At 38.2% G+C, this 21,058-nt stretch overlaps 1 protein-coding gene across 1 annotated transcript in view; it reads right to left on the minus strand.

The window, feature by feature from the left end:
• Positions 1 to 7,659: 7,659 nt before the first annotated feature.
• Positions 7,660 to 21,058, minus strand: part of PGGT1B (protein geranylgeranyltransferase type I subunit beta) — a 51,264-nt gene continuing 37,865 nt past the window's right edge. Inside the window, exons 7-9 of the mRNA XM_032842285.1 lie at positions 15,108 to 15,292; positions 12,108 to 12,216; positions 7,660 to 7,841 (exon numbers count right to left, since the gene is read on the minus strand). Coding sequence (XP_032698176.1) covers positions 7,660 to 7,841; positions 12,108 to 12,216; positions 15,108 to 15,292 — 476 coding nt within the window. The remainder of the gene's footprint in view (positions 7,842 to 12,107; positions 12,217 to 15,107; positions 15,293 to 21,058) is intronic.

The following is a 21,058-nucleotide window of genomic DNA, read 5'->3' on the forward strand; positions in this document are numbered from 1 at the left end:
ATATATATATATATATATATATATATATATATATATATATATATATGTATGTATGATGTTCACAGCAACACTTGTAAGTTGGAAATAATCAAATGTCCCTGAATAAGAAATATTAACATCAGTACCAAGAGTCATAAAAGTAAAAGGTATTACCTGAACGATGCTTTCTATGCATGCCTCTATAACTTAACCACTGAGTAATTTTCTATAGTTATGTTCTGTAGCAGAAAAGATACTCTGTAGCAGAATATCGCAGAATATCGCTTGTGGATATTCTCGCGTGGAAGTCAACTGCTGAAATTCAAATGCAAGATGAAAATCCATTAACATTCGAGCAAGTGACTTCTGTCCTTTATCAAATTGATTCTTTCAGTGATTTTCTTTCGCTCCTCAGAGAGTTCATAAGGCCCTACCAATCTCCCTGGCTTGCATATCTAGGATTAAAGGAAAGCAAAAGGGGCTTGGAGTTCCTCTAGTGAATTTTACATGCCTTTCGTGTTCCCGCAGATACTTTTTAAAAAACTTTTTGAAATGTTTAGGAACTCACAGTAGGTTGTGAGTGAACTATGAGGACGACTCCGGCACATCAGTGGTGTAGAATGGCAGGGCCTCATGTCAGTTCAGGGAATCCCATGTGCAGTTTTAACGGCAACTCTTAGTCAATGCCTTGGGAGCCTCAGTTAAAAGTTTCTAGAACTGAACATCCGGAAAAACCGGACAGTGGGCAAGGGGACACATACCTCAGTCAAAGGAACATCACTGCGGGAAAGAATATCTGTACTGGAGACGGAAAGCGCCGCCACTAACTATACATATGTTAGAAAACATCTTTCTGTCTTGCATGTCTCTACTTATACATAGATATGTATGTTCTAGAGATAGAGACATTCTTATCTAAGAATATGGTACCTATATGATCTTGCATGAGAGCTTTTGTCTTTGGGCCTCAGATTTTGTAAAATCAGAGTGAGGAATGAAGCCACTAAGGTCTTTTCCAATGGCACAAGTCTGAATCACATGATGGTGTTTTATTATTTGAAGATTATTTTCTGTTATTTAAAATCTCAGTGTCAAGGTAGAAGCATGTCCCAGTACAATCTTTGAAAACAATGTCTTTTTCGGAAAGCTGTCAGAATTTAAAATGTGCGTACTCTTTGCCCGGCCATTCCACATCCATAAACTTAGCTCAAAGAGTCACCCAAGTAGGTGATGATACATTTTTAAGGATCTTACGACATTTTTGTAATCGTGAGAAACGATACTAATCATGATACATTTGTGCAACATAATGCTAGTAATACTACTACTATTACACTACAGTTGAAAACAAAGTATGGATATTGAAAGACATTCTTAATATATCACTGAATGGAAACAATCTGCAATACTTAATACATAGTATCTCATGTTTGTATGGCAACTCATGTAATTCTTTATGTACACATGTAGTGCTGGAATGACTACTGCTTAAATACAGTTGTATAAACATACATGTGTACGGAACAAGATGAAAAGACTGAGGATTCATACAACAGTGGTTATGAACTTCCAGAATGATAGCATGGGGGTAGGATGGGGTGAGGACTACCACTTTTTTGTATTTTTTAAATTAAAAGAAAAAAAAATGTTCATTGTAAGAAAAAAAAAATGTTCAAAAGGAAGGAAGCTATAAATTCTTTAACAATGTATGCAGATATCTGAGTAATCAATCACTGGTCATTCCCATGTGATTTATTTTAAAGTAAGTTCATTTTCTCAGGATGCCTGGTTTGCTTAGTGGGTAGAGCATGCAACTCTTGATCTTGGGGTTTTGAGTCAGAGCCCCACACTGGGTGTAGAGATTACTTAAAAATAGAATTTTTTAAAAAAATTAAGAAAAAAAGTTCATCTTCTGAGTTGAGACTCTGCCTTTACAGTATGGCTACCATTATTGGGTCTATTCCTGGAATTTCTCCTCTGTCCTGCCTATTCATGTGCCAATACCAAACTTTTAATTATGGAGGATTTAATAAGAGTGTTTTTATGTTTTAATGTCTGGTAGGGCTAGTCCCTCTCATTCTTTTCAGTTTCCATAGCTTTTCTAGCATGTTCTTTCAAATAGAAGCAAACATGATCATTTTTACGGGGATTTCTTGTTGAGTCTTCTTAAGAACAGGATACATATTTTTATTGTTAAAGTCTAATTTTCAAGCAAGAGTTTATTTTTTAAAAGTTTTCCTCATAAGGGAACCTGGCTGGCTCAGTCAGGAGAACATGTGACTCTTGACCTCAGGTTCATGAGTTTGAGCCCCACGTTGGGCGTAGAGATTGAAAAAAATGAACTTTAAAAAAGGTTTACACGTACGTTTCTTTTTGTAATCGCAAAAGGGGTCTTCTCTCTTCAAGGGCATCTTCTAACTAGGTTTGTATATATATAAAGTCTTTTATCCTTTTTAGTAAACATTTTTATTGAACTGTAACTATACATACAGAAAAGTGCACAAACCCTAAGTATACAGCTTGAGAAGTAGTCATAAAATGAATGCACCTATGTAACCAGCACCATAGAAGCTGCCTCTACTCTCCCCGGCCTTGCTGAATAAAGAAGCCAGATGAAAAATACTGTATATGATTCCACTTATGTAAAGTTTAAAAACAGACAAAATTGATGGTGACTTCGTCATGATAGTGCTTACCCTGGGCGAGCGGGGTAGTGACTGAAAGACGATGCTGATTTTTGCCATCTATAGATACATTTTGCCTGTTTTGAACTTCATTGAAATGGAGAGTCAGTTACATACGCTCTTTTGTGTCTGGCGAGTGCTGACGCTTAAATGCAAGTATGATATTTGAATGTTTATTTGTAATTGCTACTTTAGTCAAGTTCTCTTACTAATTTCTTCAGGTTTTCCAGATATGTGTATCTGCAAATACTTCCTCCTTTCCGTGAAATTCACATGGCTTTGTTTTGTCAAACAGTACTGGCTAAAACCAATACAATGTTAAGTGGTAGACAGAGATAGAGGTACATCTTGTTTCACTTCGTGGAAAGCCTCTTTTGTTTCGATGTTGAGACGCCGGCATTTGGGCAGAGGTACAATGTAAACGACTTACTCATTGGTTTCTGTTTTTTGAGTACATTCAGCATGGACTGAAGTCTCAATTCTGCCAAATGCCTCTTCTGAAAAATGGAGAATGAGTTTCTCCTTAACTCTTTTAATACGATGGATATTAGTGGATTGTCTACTACCAAATTATCCCTGCATTCCTGTAACAAACCCAACGGTGTCATGATTTACTACTTCTTTAAAGTGCTGTTGGGAGTGTTTGCGAATACAAACACACAATGCATATTTTGAGTGGTCTATAACTTCCTCTTTGGTACAATCTTTTGTCAAGTTTTAGAAACGCTATTGTACTCACTTTATAAAATCAATTCAGAAGTCTTAAAAATTTTTTTTGGCACTTTTAGGTTCAAGATTCTTTTTCTAACTTCTGGAATTGTATCAACAACATTGTATTAAAGGTTTAGCAGAAATCCCTTGAAATAATCAAGGCCTTACAATTTTCTGATAAGGAGTCCTTTATTAGTTCCTTCTATGGTAATTGGTTTAAATTTCTGTGTCTATGAGGGTAAACCCCAGCAATCTGCATTTTTCTAGGCCAGTTATTTTTCTAATTTATTATATAAAATTAGTCTTGTAACTTTGAAAAATTTCCTGTTTTATTTCTCCCGTTGTCATTTCAATGTGTTTTTCTCTGTCCTCTCTTTTTTCTTGAATGGGTTAGCTGGTGGTTTGTCTATTTAAATTCACTCCCTCTCTCCCTTTTTACAATTTCCTCCTTCTGTTTCCTTCTGGTTTGCTTTATTCCTCCAGTTTTTAAGGCTTGGTTGTATGATTTTCAGCTTCTCCCATTTTTAATGATACAGTTCTAAACACTATACATTTCCTGTCATAAATGCTTTTTAAACAAAGATTGAGGCCTGCATCAGCCTCGTGGTCATATCTTTCTGGTGTGCTCTCCCTGTCTTCGGGGATGCTGCCTTGCTTGTTCTCTTATTTCTTCTAACTTCTGGATGAGATTTGATTGTAATCCTCACAGTTTTGTTTTGGTTTTTTCTTTGGAAGAGATTTTTCCTGTACTTTTTGGAAGAGGTGTGCTCTACGAGGACTTTTCTTAGCTCCACTGCTCTGAAGCTCCCTTTTCATTTCCACAAAGTGACAGGACATTGCTACTGACCTTCCTTCCCAATGTTTACCAGGACTTCTCTTTTCTTTGCCCTATCGTACCTGTCCTGTCAGGCTGAAATCCTAATTCTAGCAGTTTCTCCTCAGGGCTAGGCTTTGTCTCATCAGCTGTGAAACATGTACAGCACTGGGCACACTCATCAGACCTGGCTACATTGCCATGACACTCCCCTGCAAATGGAACTTGTCGAAGCCTGCCCAGTTCCAGCTTCTGTTGACTGGCCCCTGCCAGTTGGCTGAAAAATGGGGGTGGGGGGGGGCTGTCAGAACATAGCTGCCTACGCTCCCCATCCCCACACACAGATGATGAAACTGTGTCGGCCAGTGGTCTGTCCTTCCTTACTTGTACTTTGAAGTTCATGGGGACAACGGTCATCTAGTTTTGTAGAACCGGTTCTGGGGCTACACTGGTTACTCTGTATTCTGGCTGGAAGATTCAGAAGTACACTGTTGCCATCATTGTCCCCGAGCTTAACCCCTGTGGGATCTCTATTACTGAAGAGAGATTTTAGTAACAATCATTTTATGATGGTTAGGATAGAAATTTTAATTAGGAATTTACTGTATTTCAGGTCCTATGTGCCAAGTGCTTTGTATTTCAACCTTGAATAACCTCAGGAGTCGGGCACCCCTCCCTGACTTTATGGATGGGAAAGTTAGGGCCCAAGATCACACTGCACGACTTGCAGATCTGGGATTTAAACCTAAGTCACAGACCCCAAAGCACCTCCTTCCATAAGAGACTCTCAAGTATCATCATATCCAACCATTTCCAAACTAGGGACCACTGTAAGCAAAACCTCTATGTGAACTGAAATTAAGTATTAACTATTTAACGATCTAACAACAATGTATACATATTACAGGTCAAATCTAAAAACACTGTAGATGATGAATACTTGAACTGTGTTGTATGATCTGATTAATCTTATTTTTATGCAAATGCTCAAAACAAAGCTTCTCCTACTAACTTCGGAAAAATACCATAATGAAGGTGGGGGCAGAACATAGAATTATTTGAGATTCTGGACTTCCTATTTCCCTGCTCGTTATGATACCACTGCCAAAGAATAAGTATGTGAAATATTACTTATAATTTAGTCTATTAATAAATACTGCTCTTGTAAATAACTGTTTAGAAACAAGAGTCATTTCTCTGCAGTTCTCTGGCCTGTGTGTTTTGGTTGGCACACGATAGAAGATAAACACTCAACTGGGCCACAAGATTTCATAAAAAGGCCCCTCACATGTGTACCAATTTGAATCATATTGTAATTTATAGTCTTATACTATTAAATTATAGGAGTTAGGAAATATTTCTTAATAGTTCTATGAAATGGGGTGCCTGAGTGGCTCAGCAGGTTAAGCCTCTGCCTTCGGCTCAGGTCATGATCTCAGGGTCCTGGGATCGAGCCCCGCATCAGACTCTCTGTTCAGTGGGGAGCCTGCTTCCCCCTCTCTCTCTGCCTGCCTCTCTGCCTACTTGTGATCTTTCTCTCTCTGTCAATAAAATAAATAAAATCTTTAAAAAAAATAGTTCTATGAAATACTTTTAAACTTGGAATTCTCTTCCGTTTGCGGATATGGTTACTATTATTACTAACTTTCTTCTAACTGCTAGTGGCAATTCAAGAAAAACAATCTGGGTTTTTTATAATAGCTCTAAAGCCATTCCATACAGGCTATTTTAACTCCCCAAGTCTAGGAAGTGGACTTAGTTTGAGATAGGGATGTCTTAATTTGCCAGGACTTAAATAGAAGCAACTGAAATAACTTGCTGAAAGATAACATCTGCTGTTAAGCTTATATTTTCCCCACAATCAGAAAACGGATTTTATTTCTAATAAAAAAAATAATAAAGTTGACTCTGGCAAGAGGAGTTTTAGAACTAAGGATCCAACAAATGTGTTTCCCAAGCACATACAAACAAAATGCTTTTCCCAAGCACATACCAGATTTTCCTTTGGAAGGATCATTATTTAAGGGCATTTCCCCCTAAAATTTAGGAAAGAAATTAAAATTTATATATTATAATTCCTAAACAGTTATACTAGTAATTTAGTTTTTACACTCATAGCTGTAGAATAGTTCCACATTTATTATCACCAAGACTTTTAACTTTAACCCAGCTCCTGCAGTGAAGAGATTTTCTTCTCCATTTCAGTACTTGTCTCACATCTCTAAACGACATTCAACAACAGTGATGGATGTGATTTACTGATAAATTGGTTACTAATGAAGATGAGTTTTTACACTATTTCCTTTATAATTAGCTAGTTCACAGAATGAACAAAACAAAAAGAACAAAAGTGACACCCTTTAACACCTAACAGAACACTTCCCTTCCACTTACCTGAAAATATAAAAATATAAATGACCATGTATGGAGCTGCACCATTAAATTTACTTTAGTGGTTTTGTTTTTTACTGAGAGTTTTACTTATTTTGAAAAAATTAGAAAATTGTCATTTTGAAATTAGAACCACTAACACATTGGACACAACAAACTAAAAAAAACCAAATGGCTAAAAAAAACTCCCTTATAAAAGTACAAGTATAATTTACAATAGCACGTATTTCAGAAAAATAAACCAAATCACTCAATGTCTCTTTCCTTCTAGGTGACTATTTTCTCCCCAGAAAGAAGAAAAAGCAACTAATGAAATTAAAAAATCAGACACAGCTGTTATTCACCCTCACAACATCTAAGTAAGTGACCCACACAGCACAAAACTTTCTCATTCACAATCACATACAGTTAAATTATTTTTCCCTCAATTATATAATAGTCTTCTTAAATCAATGTCCTTTTAGAAAATTACTGTATTAGTTAAGCCTATTCATCCTTGCTATGAAGTTAATTTCATTTATATAGGCCACATAAGTTTAACTGGCACACTTAATAAGCCAAAATAAGTCATTCTTCTTTTTAAAAATTATGGAACCATCTGTTTTCAAAGAAGAATCCTAGATACTTAATTCATTAAAGCAATTTTCTACCATCAGCTATTAAGCTTTTTAAATGATCCCTAAGTGTTCACCCAAAGATTATCAATGCTAAGTGAACTGTAAACTTGTTTTGAAGATTTGTGTCCACTTTATAGTATGATACAATTTGTACTGAAGAGTTTTTTAAAAAGATAACCTACATACATATAGTTAATTTGCCTCAAAGAACTTCTTAGAAATACAGTATAAACATTTAAGAACCACAACAGAGTCCACTGTGGTTCCAACTTCAACAAAGGTTTTCTTGAAACCCAGTACAAAGGTTACTGGCTCAAGACCATATTCCAAAGTGACATCGGCACGAGATTTGATTGTGAGACTACCTCTTAGAAAAAGAGCACACTTGGTTATACATGGCTTTTAACCTTGAGCTACAGTTATGCTACAAATCCCCCCACCCTCCCAACCTAAGTGAAGTCAGTCATGTGGAGATGTGCACATTCTCTGGGGACTGTTTAGAGTCCTTGGTTTTCCAGCTCTGATGGAGATCTCGAAGGCGTTCAGAAGTCCGTGTGCTTACATTCAGGGCAGGATGAACTTTACAAATTCCACTTTCCTCCATTAGTGACAGGCCACAGATCCCAAAGTATGCATGCAAAGCATCTGAAAATGAGGTATTTTTTTTTATCATAATAGGCATTCTTATTTGTACATGCTGCAAAGTACCATAGCTACATATCTATTCACCACATTAAAATTAAATTTAGAAAAATGTTAAGTACAGGTTTTGAAACATGTGCTTTCTCAAAGTCTCAAAACACTAATTAAAAAAAAAAACACAGATGATCAAAATCAGATATTTTATCCAAGCAAATATCATTAACAAAGGAAAATAGTTCTCAAATGAAAAGGTGACATTCTCAACATCCTCTGTGATTCAAAAACAAAGTAGAGTAGCAGTAATACAAGATTTCTCACTTAGGGTGTTTCCCCTTTGCTTCCTACACAATACAGAAACAAGAGGCTTTAGCTCTGTATCATAAAAGGAAAAATTTTCCTGAAAAATGAAAATAAACCTCTGACTCTAAGTAGCAATATCCCTTCCCACTAAATTTTACCTCTGACATTTCCGTGATCAATACTACCTCACTACTGTGTTCGGTGAAAGATGCCTAAATGGAATAATCCGTTATGGAATGCTGTACCAAATTTAGTTTTCCTATTTAGGGGAATGTCAGTCATCCAAAAAATGGCTGACCTGACAGTAAAAACAAACTCACATTCTCTGTGGTTATAAATACCATAACCTTTCTTCTATACTGGCCTCACTACTGTTCCCTGTCTTTCAGGGGGCAGTGACCCTCTTCCACTCAAGTGGCCACAAGAATCACATGGCTGCTGCCTGCTGGACAGCCATATATGGACTCTGAAGAGCTCAGAGCTCTGCCGTTATGGGCATACTACAAAAAAATATATTTTGTAGCCATCAGGCATTTTTCCTAGCCATCATTTTTTTTTTTTTTTTTTTTTTTTGTGCTGGCCATCATTTATGGCCTCAGGAGCTACTGAAGTTCAGAACACGTTACTGACTTAAACTTTGTCAGGAAAATTAGGAAGTTTTACTTACATGACCATCATCTACTTTTCAAAACAGAGGGATAGACAGTTGTACTTAGTCAAGATTATTTCTGAAAAATTTAGCTCAGTAGTGGAGGCCCATGTCAATCCTCCTTCATGGCCTCTCAAGAGAATGCTTAGGTTTCCTCTGGCTCACTTTTCTCTCATTTTCAGACCACAAAAAATAAATCTGATTTCCCCTGTATTATGAAATTTTCCTTGTAGTTATTCTAAAATTACAGAAGGTACAAAGCAACGTATTTTATTGACTAGAATGAGGAAACTTTTCTAGGAAAAAATGCAACTAAAAGAGAAATAAAATCCATCCAGGATAACATAAATAGGATCTTCTACTTTCCACATAATGTAAAAATAAAGCATTTTTTTTCCTCAAAAAGCTTTTTGTAAAAGCCAATGAACCAGAACTTAATTGTTCCAAAGCTCAAAGCTTTTTTTTTAAGCTTCCTTATCTGTAGGTGTATTCAAGCATATCAAATGCTGAAATATTTGGTTCTTCATAATAGAAGTGCATTATTTTCCTAAGTTTCTTCTGTAAATATATAAGAATTACTTTGTGTTAAATCTGCTACTAAATTAACTAGAACCAAGAATATGCTAATTTTAAAAACTCTTAAAAAATGATTTCCCCAAAGGTCCTATTAAAAAGGCCTTTCCACATAAATTCAACTTATGATACACAGACTTTCTATCCTCTGCAGTTTACAGGTTCTGAAGACATTTTACTATATCTGTAAAAAGTATTACATCCAAGTACTTACATATATGTTAAAGTTAGCAACTAAGTGCCAGAAAAAACCTTCAAGAATTAAAAAAAAAAAAAATTATTCTGGGGAGCTTGGGTGGCTCAGTTGGTTAAGCATCTGACTCTTGATTTTGGCTCAGGTCATAAGTCTCAGGAGTAGTGAGATCGAGCCCCTCGTGAGCCCTGCACTCAGCATGGAGTCGGCTTGAAGGTTCTTTCCCTCTGCCCCTCCCCCCACTCACACTTGCTAAGATAAAGAAATCTTAAAAAATATCTATTGTAAATACTGAAAATGTATTTCAGTATGTTTATACCAGACAAGTTTTCCAAGATATTGTCATTTCCCTATTCCCATCTGTTAAAATAGTACAGTATTTATTAAAATAGTACAAGCTCTGATGAAAAACAATGTTGTCAAGACAATTCTCAGTTTTCTTGAGGTACTGCCCTAAGATTTTTCTAGCTATGGTAACACATAGCAAAATTTAAAAATTTTATTTTGCTTTAGAAATTAGAACATAAAACAAACAAACAAAAAAAACCCAGAAAGAACTCCCATAACTCAACAGAAAAAAAGAAACCCAAGTAACCCAAAGAAGATATATAAATGGCCAACCAGTGCATGATGAGATGCAGGACATCAATAACTATGAGGGAAATGCAAATTAAAACCACAGGGAGAGGGGATCTCTGGGTGGCTCAGTGGATTAAGCCACTGCCTTTGGCTCAGGTCATGATCTTGGGGTCCTGGGATCGAGCCCTGCATCGGGCTCTCTGCTCACCAGGGAGCCTGCTTTCCCCTCTGCCTGCCTCTCTGCCTACTTGTGATCTGTCAAATAAATAAAATCTTAAAAAAAAAAAAAAAACCCCACAGGGAGATACTATGTCACTCTTGCTAGAATGGCCATCTTCAAAAGGACAAGTGATAACAAATGCCAGCATGTATGTGGAGAAAGGGAACCCTCATGCACTGTTGGCGGGAATGTCAACTGGCAGAGCCCCTACGGAAAAATGCCTGGAGAAGCCTCAAAAATTAAAAACAGAACTACCATATGATTCAGTAATGTCCCCAAAGGAAATGAAAACACTAACTTGGAATCGACACCTCCATGTTCACAGCAGAATTATGTACAATAGCCAAGATACAGAAACAACCTGAGTGTCCACCGACTGATACATGGATAAAGAATTTGTGGTAGATACATACACAATGGAACATGATTTGGCCATAAAAATGAGGAAATCCAACTATTTGCAACAACATGGATGGACCTTGAAGATGTGTGATGCTAAGTGAAATAAGTCAGGCAAAGACAAATACTGTGTGATCTCACTTATATGTGGAATCTAAAAACCAAAAACAAAAACCAAACTCATAGAAAAAGAGCCTGGACTTGTGCTTAGTGGGGGTGAGGGTCGGGGGAGGGGGATCTGGAGGAAGGGGGTTGAAAGGAACAAACTTCCACTAATAAGTAAGTACTGGAGGTGTAATACCCAACGTAAGACTACCGCTCACCCTGCTGTACGATATACAGGAAACATGTTAGGACAGTTAATCCTAAGACTTATCACAAAAATAAATTGTTTGCCTTTTACTACTGCCTTCTTTCCTTCCGTATCGCTGTGAGGAGACAGGTGCTAGCTGAGCCTACTCTGGTAGTCATTTCACAACAGATGTACATCAAACCATCATGCTGTGTGCTTTTACCTTACACAGTGATGTCGGTCAAGGATTTCTTAATAAAACTGGAAAAAACATTCTTTGGCTTTAGAAATGAAAAGCACTGAAGAGAAAATCCATTTATAGTATAATATAATATTTATCGGAAAAAATCCATTTATAAGTGGATAGGCACAATTCAAACCTGTGTGGTTCAAGGATCAACTGTACTTATTAAATCTAAGAATCTTTTGTTCTTTACTTCTCTGCCATTCCTGAGTTTGGAAAGCAATGAATATCACATTGTCTGAACCTATCTGGCTCCCGAGTTGTAGACAGTGAATAAGAGTTCAGATTGGCAAAGTATCCTTCTAAAAAAAAAACAACCCGAATCTGCTAAAATTCAGAGAACAAGGGTATGGATAGTGACAGACAACTACCTTCAGAATTAGAGAAATTTATTTAATGGCTTCTGAACAGATTAAGAACAGGTTCCCTTCTGGACTTAGTAGTTCATTTTACCTAGCTCCAGTGACAGGTAATAATCCTAAAGATTCTGACTGGACCAAATGATTCTCTATTTTGGACTGGTCCCATTGAAACCACCTGCCTCATTGCCTCAAATGAAATAAAACATGGGTAAGCAAAATATATGGAAAAAAAGGCATACTATAGCAATACATCTTGACAATCCAACCCTTCCTTTATACCCCTCAACATGCCAAACTTCCCCTAAACTTAAAAAATACCTTTTTAAAAAACATATTCTTTAAGTTTACAACTGTAGTTAAATTTTCTATCTTATGCCCTTACTGCAAAGATGCCTGAGAGTCTACTCAAGAAAGAAACAAAATAAAGTTGTTCTAGATTCATACAAAAAATAAATTACCTGGATGACTATCTGGCCACTTGGCAAATCCACCTACCAGGCGATCTTGAGTTGATAAGATGTAATTTCTATTTTTCTCAAAGTTGGTGTACTGAAAAATTTTCAGAAGCTAAAATGACAGAACAAATATAAATTTACTGATATCAAACTTTCATATTGACCTTTGGCTCAATTTTCAGTTATACATCAATTAAATATGCTTTTCTTTAGCTAAGGCTCTCAAAGCAAGCCTCTGGAGACTTCAGCAGTTAGAATCAATCAACCACATTATTATTATTTTTGTCATATCACAGCTACTCTCCTTTACCTATCCTACTCACTATTTCCTTCTTCTGAACCATGCCCAACTATTCCCATTGCACCACATTTAGCTTGGTTCAAAACACAACTCTGTCAACTGTTCAACTTAATCAATCATTTTAAAAAGGACAATTTTATCTAACTGTATTTTAATTCTTATGATAGGCCTTTGAACTATTACTTATAGACCGGTAGTAACCTGAACCAAAAATATTTCAAAAAAGAGCAACAAAAATTATTAACAAGATGATTAGAGACAGTTCTATTTGAGAACAGTTAAAAAAAATTGTAGCTTTTTAATCAGGAAAGGTAAAAGGTGAGACAAATACAATTTTAGCATTAAAAAACTATGTAGCTTTAAAATTTAGGATATATATTTATTCTGTCTCTCAAGATCCCATTAAATAGGAAAAAATAAAGGATAAACCAAACTATGAAAAGTGGTGTGGGAGAGGGTGAAACAAGACAGGTAGACAAGAGAGTTCAAAAAATTTCTGTTAAGACACAGAGTAGTCAAGGGGTGGGTTGAAGCCTCTGCCTTTGGCTCAGGTCATGATCCCAGGGTCCTGGGATTGAGCCCCGAATCCGGCTCTCTGATCAGCAGGGAGCCTGCTTCCCCCTCTCTCTTTCTCTGCCCACTTGAGATCTCTGCCTGTCAAATAAATAAAATAAAATCTTAAAAAAAAAAAAAAAGACACAGAGCAGTTAAAAGTATGTTAATGAATCAAAGAGCCACAGAAGATGCGAACAATTAAAGAAGCACTATACGAATGATTAAAGAAGCACTATTTCTCGGGGGTCTGGGTGGCTCAGTGGGTTAAGCCTCTGCTTTCAGGTCAGGTCATGATTCCAGGGTCCTGGGATCAAGCCCCACATCAGGCGCTCTGCTCAGCAGGGATCCTGCTTCCCCCTCTCTCTCTCTGCCTGCCTCTCTGCCTACTTGTGATCTCTGTCAAATTAAATAAAATCTTAAAAAAAAAAAAGAAGCATTATTTCTCAAAAAGAAAAACAACGCCTAAAAGAATTACGATACAAGTAAGAAACAAACTTATTAATTCATTTTAGTTTAGTCAATACAATAAAAAGGAAAGAGACCCTTTAGAATCCATCAGCTAGAAACATGTTCCATCAAGTGGCATATGGGCCATTACGTAAGAAGAAACTATAATCTTAAGACTGTACTTGGTTCAGCAATAAACAGTATTTACATGATCATAGTTAAGTGCTGATTCTTGGTTTTTAAATTTTAGAATCAACTTACAGGCAAAGAATAAAATACGTGAACATTATTACTAAATAAAATATAAATGCTACTTAACTTGACATTATAAAAGTAAAGGTAATATGACAGAATTAGAAGGTGGAAGAGGAAGAGAAAAAGTTCAGAACTAAAAACTATATAACCAGTAACAATCTGCTTGAAAAAAGGGAGGTTAAATCTTCATTCTCCATAGTTGGGAATCAAAGATATGTCTAAAGAGAAGTTAAGAAATCACTGAAAGGGGCGCCTGGGTGGCTCAGTGGGTTAAGCCGCTGCCTTCGGCTCAGGTCATGATCTCAGGGTCCTGGGATCGAGTCCCGCATCGGGCTCTCTGCTCAGCAGGGAGCCTGCTTCCCTCTCTCTCTCTCTGCCTGCCTCTCTGTCTACTTGTGATCTCTGTCTGTCAAATCAATAAATAAAAATCTTAAAAAAAAAAAAAAAAAAAAAAAAAGAAATCACTGAAAGTTGGGGTCCCTGGCTGGCTCAGTCAGTAGAGCATGTGACTCTTGATCTCAAGGTCATGAGTTCATGCCCCATGATGGGTGCAGAACTTAGTTAAAAAAATAAAATAGAAAATATTTCTAAAAACAACAATAAAAAAATCAGTTAAACTTATGGTGATAGCGAATTAAGAATTTTTAAAATGTGTAAAAATGGTTGCTTTCAGAAAGTTCTCAAAGACTACCAAGGTCATATTGAAAAGACTCAAGAGGGGCTCCTGGGTGGCTGGCTCAGTGGGCTAAGCCTCTGCCTTCGGCTCAGGTCATGCTCTCAGGGTCCTGGAATCAAGGCCCACATCGGGCTCTCTGCTCAGTGGGGAGCTTGCTTCCCCTTCTCTCTCTGCCTGCCTCTCTGCCTACTTGTGATCTCTCTCTGTCAAATAAATAAATAAAATCTTAAAAAAAAAAAACAGAACAAACTTGAGGGTATTTAGTGGTTAATAAGCTTATGAAATTGGGCATGTCACAAGGTAAGAGATGAAGAGAAATGTGCAAATGTGTCAATCAGTTGAGTCATTCAGAAGGGTTAGCCAAACAAATCAATAAAAAATTAAAAACCACAAACTATTTTCAAAGAAATACCCATGGTTTATCTTTTAAGAATATTAATTTCCTATAAAGCCTTTACTGTTATATTCAGACAGATCCCTGCTCTAGATTGACTACCGGTCAGTTTTGGTAACAAGATTTTTTACAACCTTATCCTTTCTTATGTATGCTCTGGGCCACTTAAGTTTTATTAGAATGGCAATTTTCAAGTACACAACGGATACGTGAAATCTATGGAAAAACCATACAGAGATTAGCTTTGCCAGAGCAACAGAAAACACTCAGCAGCCTAAGTCCACGGTACTCAATGAACATTACAAAGACCAAACCTTTTGAAGCACAGTTTGTATCAATAGAGTATAGGTTTCTCAATTTTATTCTTTCTCTTACCTTTAGAGTTGCTCCCACCCAAAAAGAGTAACAGGTGTCTACGGGCTTATTAGGTCTTCCATGATAACCATTCTGTTGCCTCATTATACACCATCTCTTTATCCGGTTCAATTCTTTTTCTGAGAAAACTTCTTCTAGTTTACCCATCAGACACAGTGATGCGATGCCACAGAAAGTCGATCCTCCTGTTAATCGAAACCACACAATACTTCACATGTCAAATCAGATACCTAGGAAAATAGCATAAATGGCTGGAGAAAAAAAAAACCATGGTTATATAATTCTGGAAATCAAATAAATTTAGAAGACAATTAATTATACCTTTAAAATAACCAGAAGGCACTGAAGTCTTCAGTGTTTAGCCTTCAATATTAACTTGATGAAAAAGACAAGAATTTAAAATAATTTAAAGCTTTAAGAAATATTTCACTTATGGGAAAAAAAAGACTTTGGAGTTTAAGGAACATGTTCAAAATTACATGGTTTAATGGAAGAGTTGACACTGAAACCTAGTACTACTCCCTATCCAGGACTCTGTCGCCCTCCCAGTCTGATTTCATTCCCTTAAAGACCGTACAGTGCTCATGAACTAAGGTTCCATCTGCCTGAGACCAGACTAGCTTTCACAGATGACAGAGACAAGCCAGAAGCTTGTAAGGTAAGATACTACTCAGCTTAAAAAACTTAAGGAAAGCAAGGGATGAGGGAGAGATGGTGTTGGGGCAGGGGGAGGAGAAGAGCCTGTCAGGAAGGAGACACACGAGGAGAAACCATTCCCTGTGGCAGACTGAATAACGGCCTGCAAAGATTCAGATGTCCATGTCCTAATGCCTGGAATACGTCAATGTTCCCTCCTAGAGCAGAAGGGAACTTTGCATGAATGTGATTACAGATTTTGAGATGGGAGAAATTTTCCTGGATTATCTGGGTGGGCCCTAAATGCAACCACAAGTGTCCTTACAAAGGGGGCAGAAGGGGATTACAGAAAGAGGCAGTGATGTATGAAGTAGAGACTAGAGTGACTTGGCAACATGTCAGGAACGTCGGCAGCCACCAGAAGCTGGCAGAGGCAAAGGAACAGACTCTTCCTTGGAGCCTCTAGAAGGAACCAGCCCTGTGAAGTGCAGTTCAGACTTCTGTCTTCCAGAACTGGAAGAGAATAGACTTGCACTGTTTTATACCCTAAGTCCACAGCAAAATGCTACAGTAGCAGCAGGAAACCAATATACTCGCAAAAGTGATTCCTTTCCTCAGGAACTGAAAAGTCTGTATTTGTCCACAAAGGAACAAGAAACAACACTTTTCACTGGCACTATTTGGTCAAGTCCAAACAATACAAAAATACTTATTCCAATTTATCATGACTTCGCCTACTGATAAATTTCTGCTACGGAAATGGTTTATAATACGCTTCATCCTACAACTTCCCTTTTACTGTGTAAGTCCTCATGCATTCTCTGGCAGAAGACAAGTGAGTGTTCCCTCTAGGAAACTCAAGGCAGCTATCACATTGAAAAGGTCAATGTCAGTAAGAACTACTTAATCTTCAGAATTTTCCCAGGGACTTGGGAGATCTACATCAGCCATAAGTTAATAAAAACAGAAAAATAAAACAAATTTATAATAACCTTCTAGAATAATTTCTATTAAACAACTACCAATCTTACTTCCTCTTGAGTGACCCACCAATTTCAATTTCTATTTCATGACAACCTGGCCAGGACTTTAGGTATTATTATATCATTAAATATAAAATCTCCAACAGATAATATGTACTCACTAACTACCAAAGAGTAAGGATGCCTGGCTGGCTCAGTTGGAAGAGTATGCAACTCTTGATCTCAAGGTTGTGAGTTCAAGCCCCACGTTGGGTGTGGAGATTACTTAAATAAATCAAACGTAAAACAACAACAACAACAACAAAAACCTACCAAAAGGTAAAAAGAGGCATTTAATTGTTACTCTCCAAATTACTTGTTAGGATTCTTTAAAGCACACTGGCACAATTCAAAGTAAAAATACTCTCTACTTTGCCCAAATCACCAGCTTTGCACAATGATAACTTTTGAAGTAAGTCTGAGGTCTGAATAGCTAAGAATACTTACTGCAAAGTCTATGCTTTAAGCTAAAATTCATTTACCAACATTTGTCCCTGAGAGGTTCTCATTTCACACAAAATTCTTAAAAACCAACTCTAAAAACCTGGGCCAAGAGTATTAACTTAGGAGAGTGTTAGACACAGATACAAAGAGCAAGAAAAGATAGGTAACAACGTAATAAGCCAATTAAGAAATATAAAGAAGTGGGCACAGGAACTCATATTCTATTTAACACCAAAAGGGGTTAAATAAGGTTATGTCAATGATTCCTAAAAGCTTCAAAAAATTTCAAGAATATTACATAATTACAGGGGCACCCAGGTGGCTCAGTCTTGAACGTCTGATTAGGCTTAGGTCAGGAAGTCAAGCCCCACCTTCGGCTTTCTCGCTCAGAGGGGAGTCTGTTTGTCCCTCTCCCTCTGCTCATCCCCCCACTTGCACAAGCTCTCTCTCAAATAAATAAAATTCTTTTCTTTTTAAAACAAAATTCTCTTCAAAATTTTATTAACATTTAACAACGATAAACCAGTCAGCATTTTCCACAGTCTTCATGAAGTTTTTGTCTTAAAGATGAAATTTACTTCAAATGTCTTCATGTAAACCAATCATATGTGAATAAACTTTTATAATGAGCTTCTCAAACACATCTTTTTAATATTGGTCTTTCTTCTTGGCAGTACTATGATAGTATTAAGATTTGTTTTTTATTTTAATTCAGGGGTGCCTGGGTGGCTCGGTGGGTTAAAGCTTCTGCCTTCGGCTCAGGTCACGATCCCAGGGTCCTGGGATCGAGCCCCACATTGGGCTCTCTGCTCCACGAGGAGCCTGCTTCCTCCCCTCTCAGCCAGCCTCTCTGCCTACTTGTGATCTGTCTGTCAAATAAATAAATAAAATCTAAAAAAAAAAAAAAGAAAGATTTGTTTTTAATTCAAATGAATTGTTTTCAAAATTAATTGTTACTAGCAAATCTTGATTTTTATTACTCTGCTAAGGCAAGATAGAAACATGATACTTTAAAATTACTTTCAATTCCCTATGAACCTATTTTATAGTAAAAAAATTATTTGGTACTAAGTGTTTTTTATGCTCAAATTCTAAAAGTAATCTTTAATTTCAACTGAACTTGGTACCCCAAGATTTAACAAAAATTTTTAACGATATTTAAATAATATAATTTTAATCAGTTCTTCCTCATCTCTGAAATACATGCTTTTCTTTATCCTTGGGTCAAATAAATAAAATCTTAAAAAAAAAAAAGAGTATCACATCATTACATTAAAGTACAATACAAAACCGCTTCTCCTAAGTTTCTGAATTCATCAAGAGAAGGTTAAGTTGTGTTCATTATGCCTTGGTTGGAGAAGGTATGAAAAGAACCTTCTGTCCTGAAGGCTCTTCCAGCAAAGCACACTAAGGCACATGCCAGCAAGAGAAAGACTGCCCTGCTGAGTCTGTCAACTGAGGTCAGATGCTCCGGTCATACAGATCCTTCCTGTGTGCAGAATACCACAGCCATGGACACCACACATAGACGGAAGGAACCCTCAAGGCTTGTTCTCTCGAACAACCGACCTCACTGCTCCCGGGGCGGTGCAGGGGCTGGGGGCAAGGTGAAGGAGGTGTTCCTACCTCTAGTCATGGATGCTAGGACTTACTTACATTTTAACAGTGTTTAACAGGTATAAGTTAACTTACTGCTCCCATAAGGTTTTAAGGCCCAATTTTAAGCACTGTCTTGTATTTATTTGCATGTGCCAAATTATATGAAGGAGTCCATATGCTCTGAAATACATAACTTAAGAAGGTTAACAATCATATAGCTGCAGATGAAGTAGAAAGATAAAAGTAGGTATACAAATAAAATTACACCACTTCATAATTAAACACCCCATGGAAAGGTAAAGTGAGGAAAATTCAAGGAGCCAAATGCTTACATGAAATTAGGGCAAAGAGCTGAGTATTTCTCTTCTGGATTAAGTAGTAGAGACAGTTTTGAAGAACCATGGAATCAAGTTTATTTATCCGAACTATCACTTTTTTTTTTTTTTTAAAGATTTTACTTTTATTTATTTGACAGAGATCACAAGTAGGCAGACAGGCAGGCAGAGAGAAAGGAGGAAGCAGGCCCCCTGCTGAGCAGAGAGCCCGATGCAGGGCTCGATCCCAGGACCCTGGGAGCATGACCCGAGCCGAAGGCAGAGGCTTTAACCCACTGAGCCACCCAGGCGCCTGAACTATTACTTTTACATCATGAATCCTGAGAGGAGACAATAGCTTTAATCCTAGCAAAGCAAATCCAAACACACGACCACTTTACCGTACAACTGTGCTAACGCTTAAGAGTCTCACTAGGCTAAGAAGGAATCCTCACATCTGATGACCACAGCCTAGAAGGGTATTGTGTGCCTGTCTGGTCTGCAGGACAAATGGGCTGTCTCAGCTAAGCAGTCTTGGGAGAACAGCCTGCAGCAGAAGGACGCAGCCCACCCAGCCTCCCAAGCTTCGGGATGCCGAGTGGGAGAGAGGGCAGCCACTTCAAACACTTGCTGGACAGCCAGCCGCATGGTACAGGGCTGGACGCTAATGAGACCTACCGGCTCACAAAGTGGTAGAGCCGCTAAGGCAAACGGAGTGCCATGAAGACGGTATGAACCAAGTATGCTGGAATACGGAAAAGGGAGGCACTGCTCCGGGCCAGGGGCTGAGAGATGATAAAATGCTTCAAAGAGAATGGAATCAGCCAAAGGCAGATTGGCAAAACTCGGAAGGTGAGAAAAAGGGAAAAGAGGAGAAGCAAGTGGAAGGGGATGATTTCAGGGAAGGGAAGAATGTCAGCAACGTCCCGAGGGGAAAAGGCACATGAGAACATCTGGGGAACACATGTTCCCTGCAGCCTGGGATACACAGAAGGGTGGCTCACGTGTGCGACTACGAAGCGAGGCTGGAAGCGGACACGGAGAACTAAATGAGGGATGCAAACGTAGGCAGAAAGGCCCTGCTGAGCATGCACAGGGCTTCAAGCGGGCTACGCCACATACCCGATGATAGATGAGCTTACTGAGGAAGTCCCAACTCTGAGAAAAATGGCAACGGTTACTGTGGTGGTTTGCTACCGTGCCCACCCGGCTCGGCCTGAAGTGCTTCCCTATGGGGTCTGTAGTCCAAGTCTGGGTGGGATCCGTGGAAAGAGAGAGAAGCAGCAGACACTATGCTGGCTGTGGTTCAAGGAGCCAAGAGACAAAAAGAGAGAGGTGCCAGGAGACTGCACCTTGCCCTGATTCTCCCACATACTTGGAATGCAAGTCTGCTTTACTACTTGCCCTGGTGACCCAACACCCACAGTCAGATGCCGGAGCAACAGCCCCCACCAAACTCCTCTACCACAGCCCTGCTCTGGCTGCTGGATGCCCCTGACCTTCCAGATTTTCCTGCCAGGTCTCGCTGTCCACCCGGGCCAGAGCTGCAGGATGGCCTGTCAGTGACTTCCCCTCCACCAACTTCCCCTTTAGGTCCTTCTTTCTCCAGATTCCTCCAAAGTCGTGTACAATCTTATTCCCAGGATAAACCCAGGTTCTTTACTATTCATGGGGTTTCGCGTCCCTGGTGGAATCTGAGTCACACAAAGATGTGACTCCCATTCACACTCCCAGAGGGCTGGTGCGAGGACTAAATGAGACTAACTGGTAGCTGGCACAGTTACGATGAGCAACTGCTTCATCGTAAATTCCAGTCCTTTCAGTCTGTAGATCAAGGATTATAAACAGGCGACCTACGGGAGAACACTGGCATAACTGCAAACAGGCAAACAAAACAACAAAACAAAACAGAACACGAGATCAAACACCCCGAGTT

This window comes from Lontra canadensis, unplaced genomic scaffold (assembly GCF_010015895.1).
Source record: "Lontra canadensis isolate GAN:19392208 unplaced genomic scaffold, GSC_riverotter_1.0 scaffold126, whole genome shotgun sequence".
NCBI classification, from domain to species: Eukaryota; Metazoa; Chordata; class Mammalia; order Carnivora; family Mustelidae; genus Lontra; species Lontra canadensis.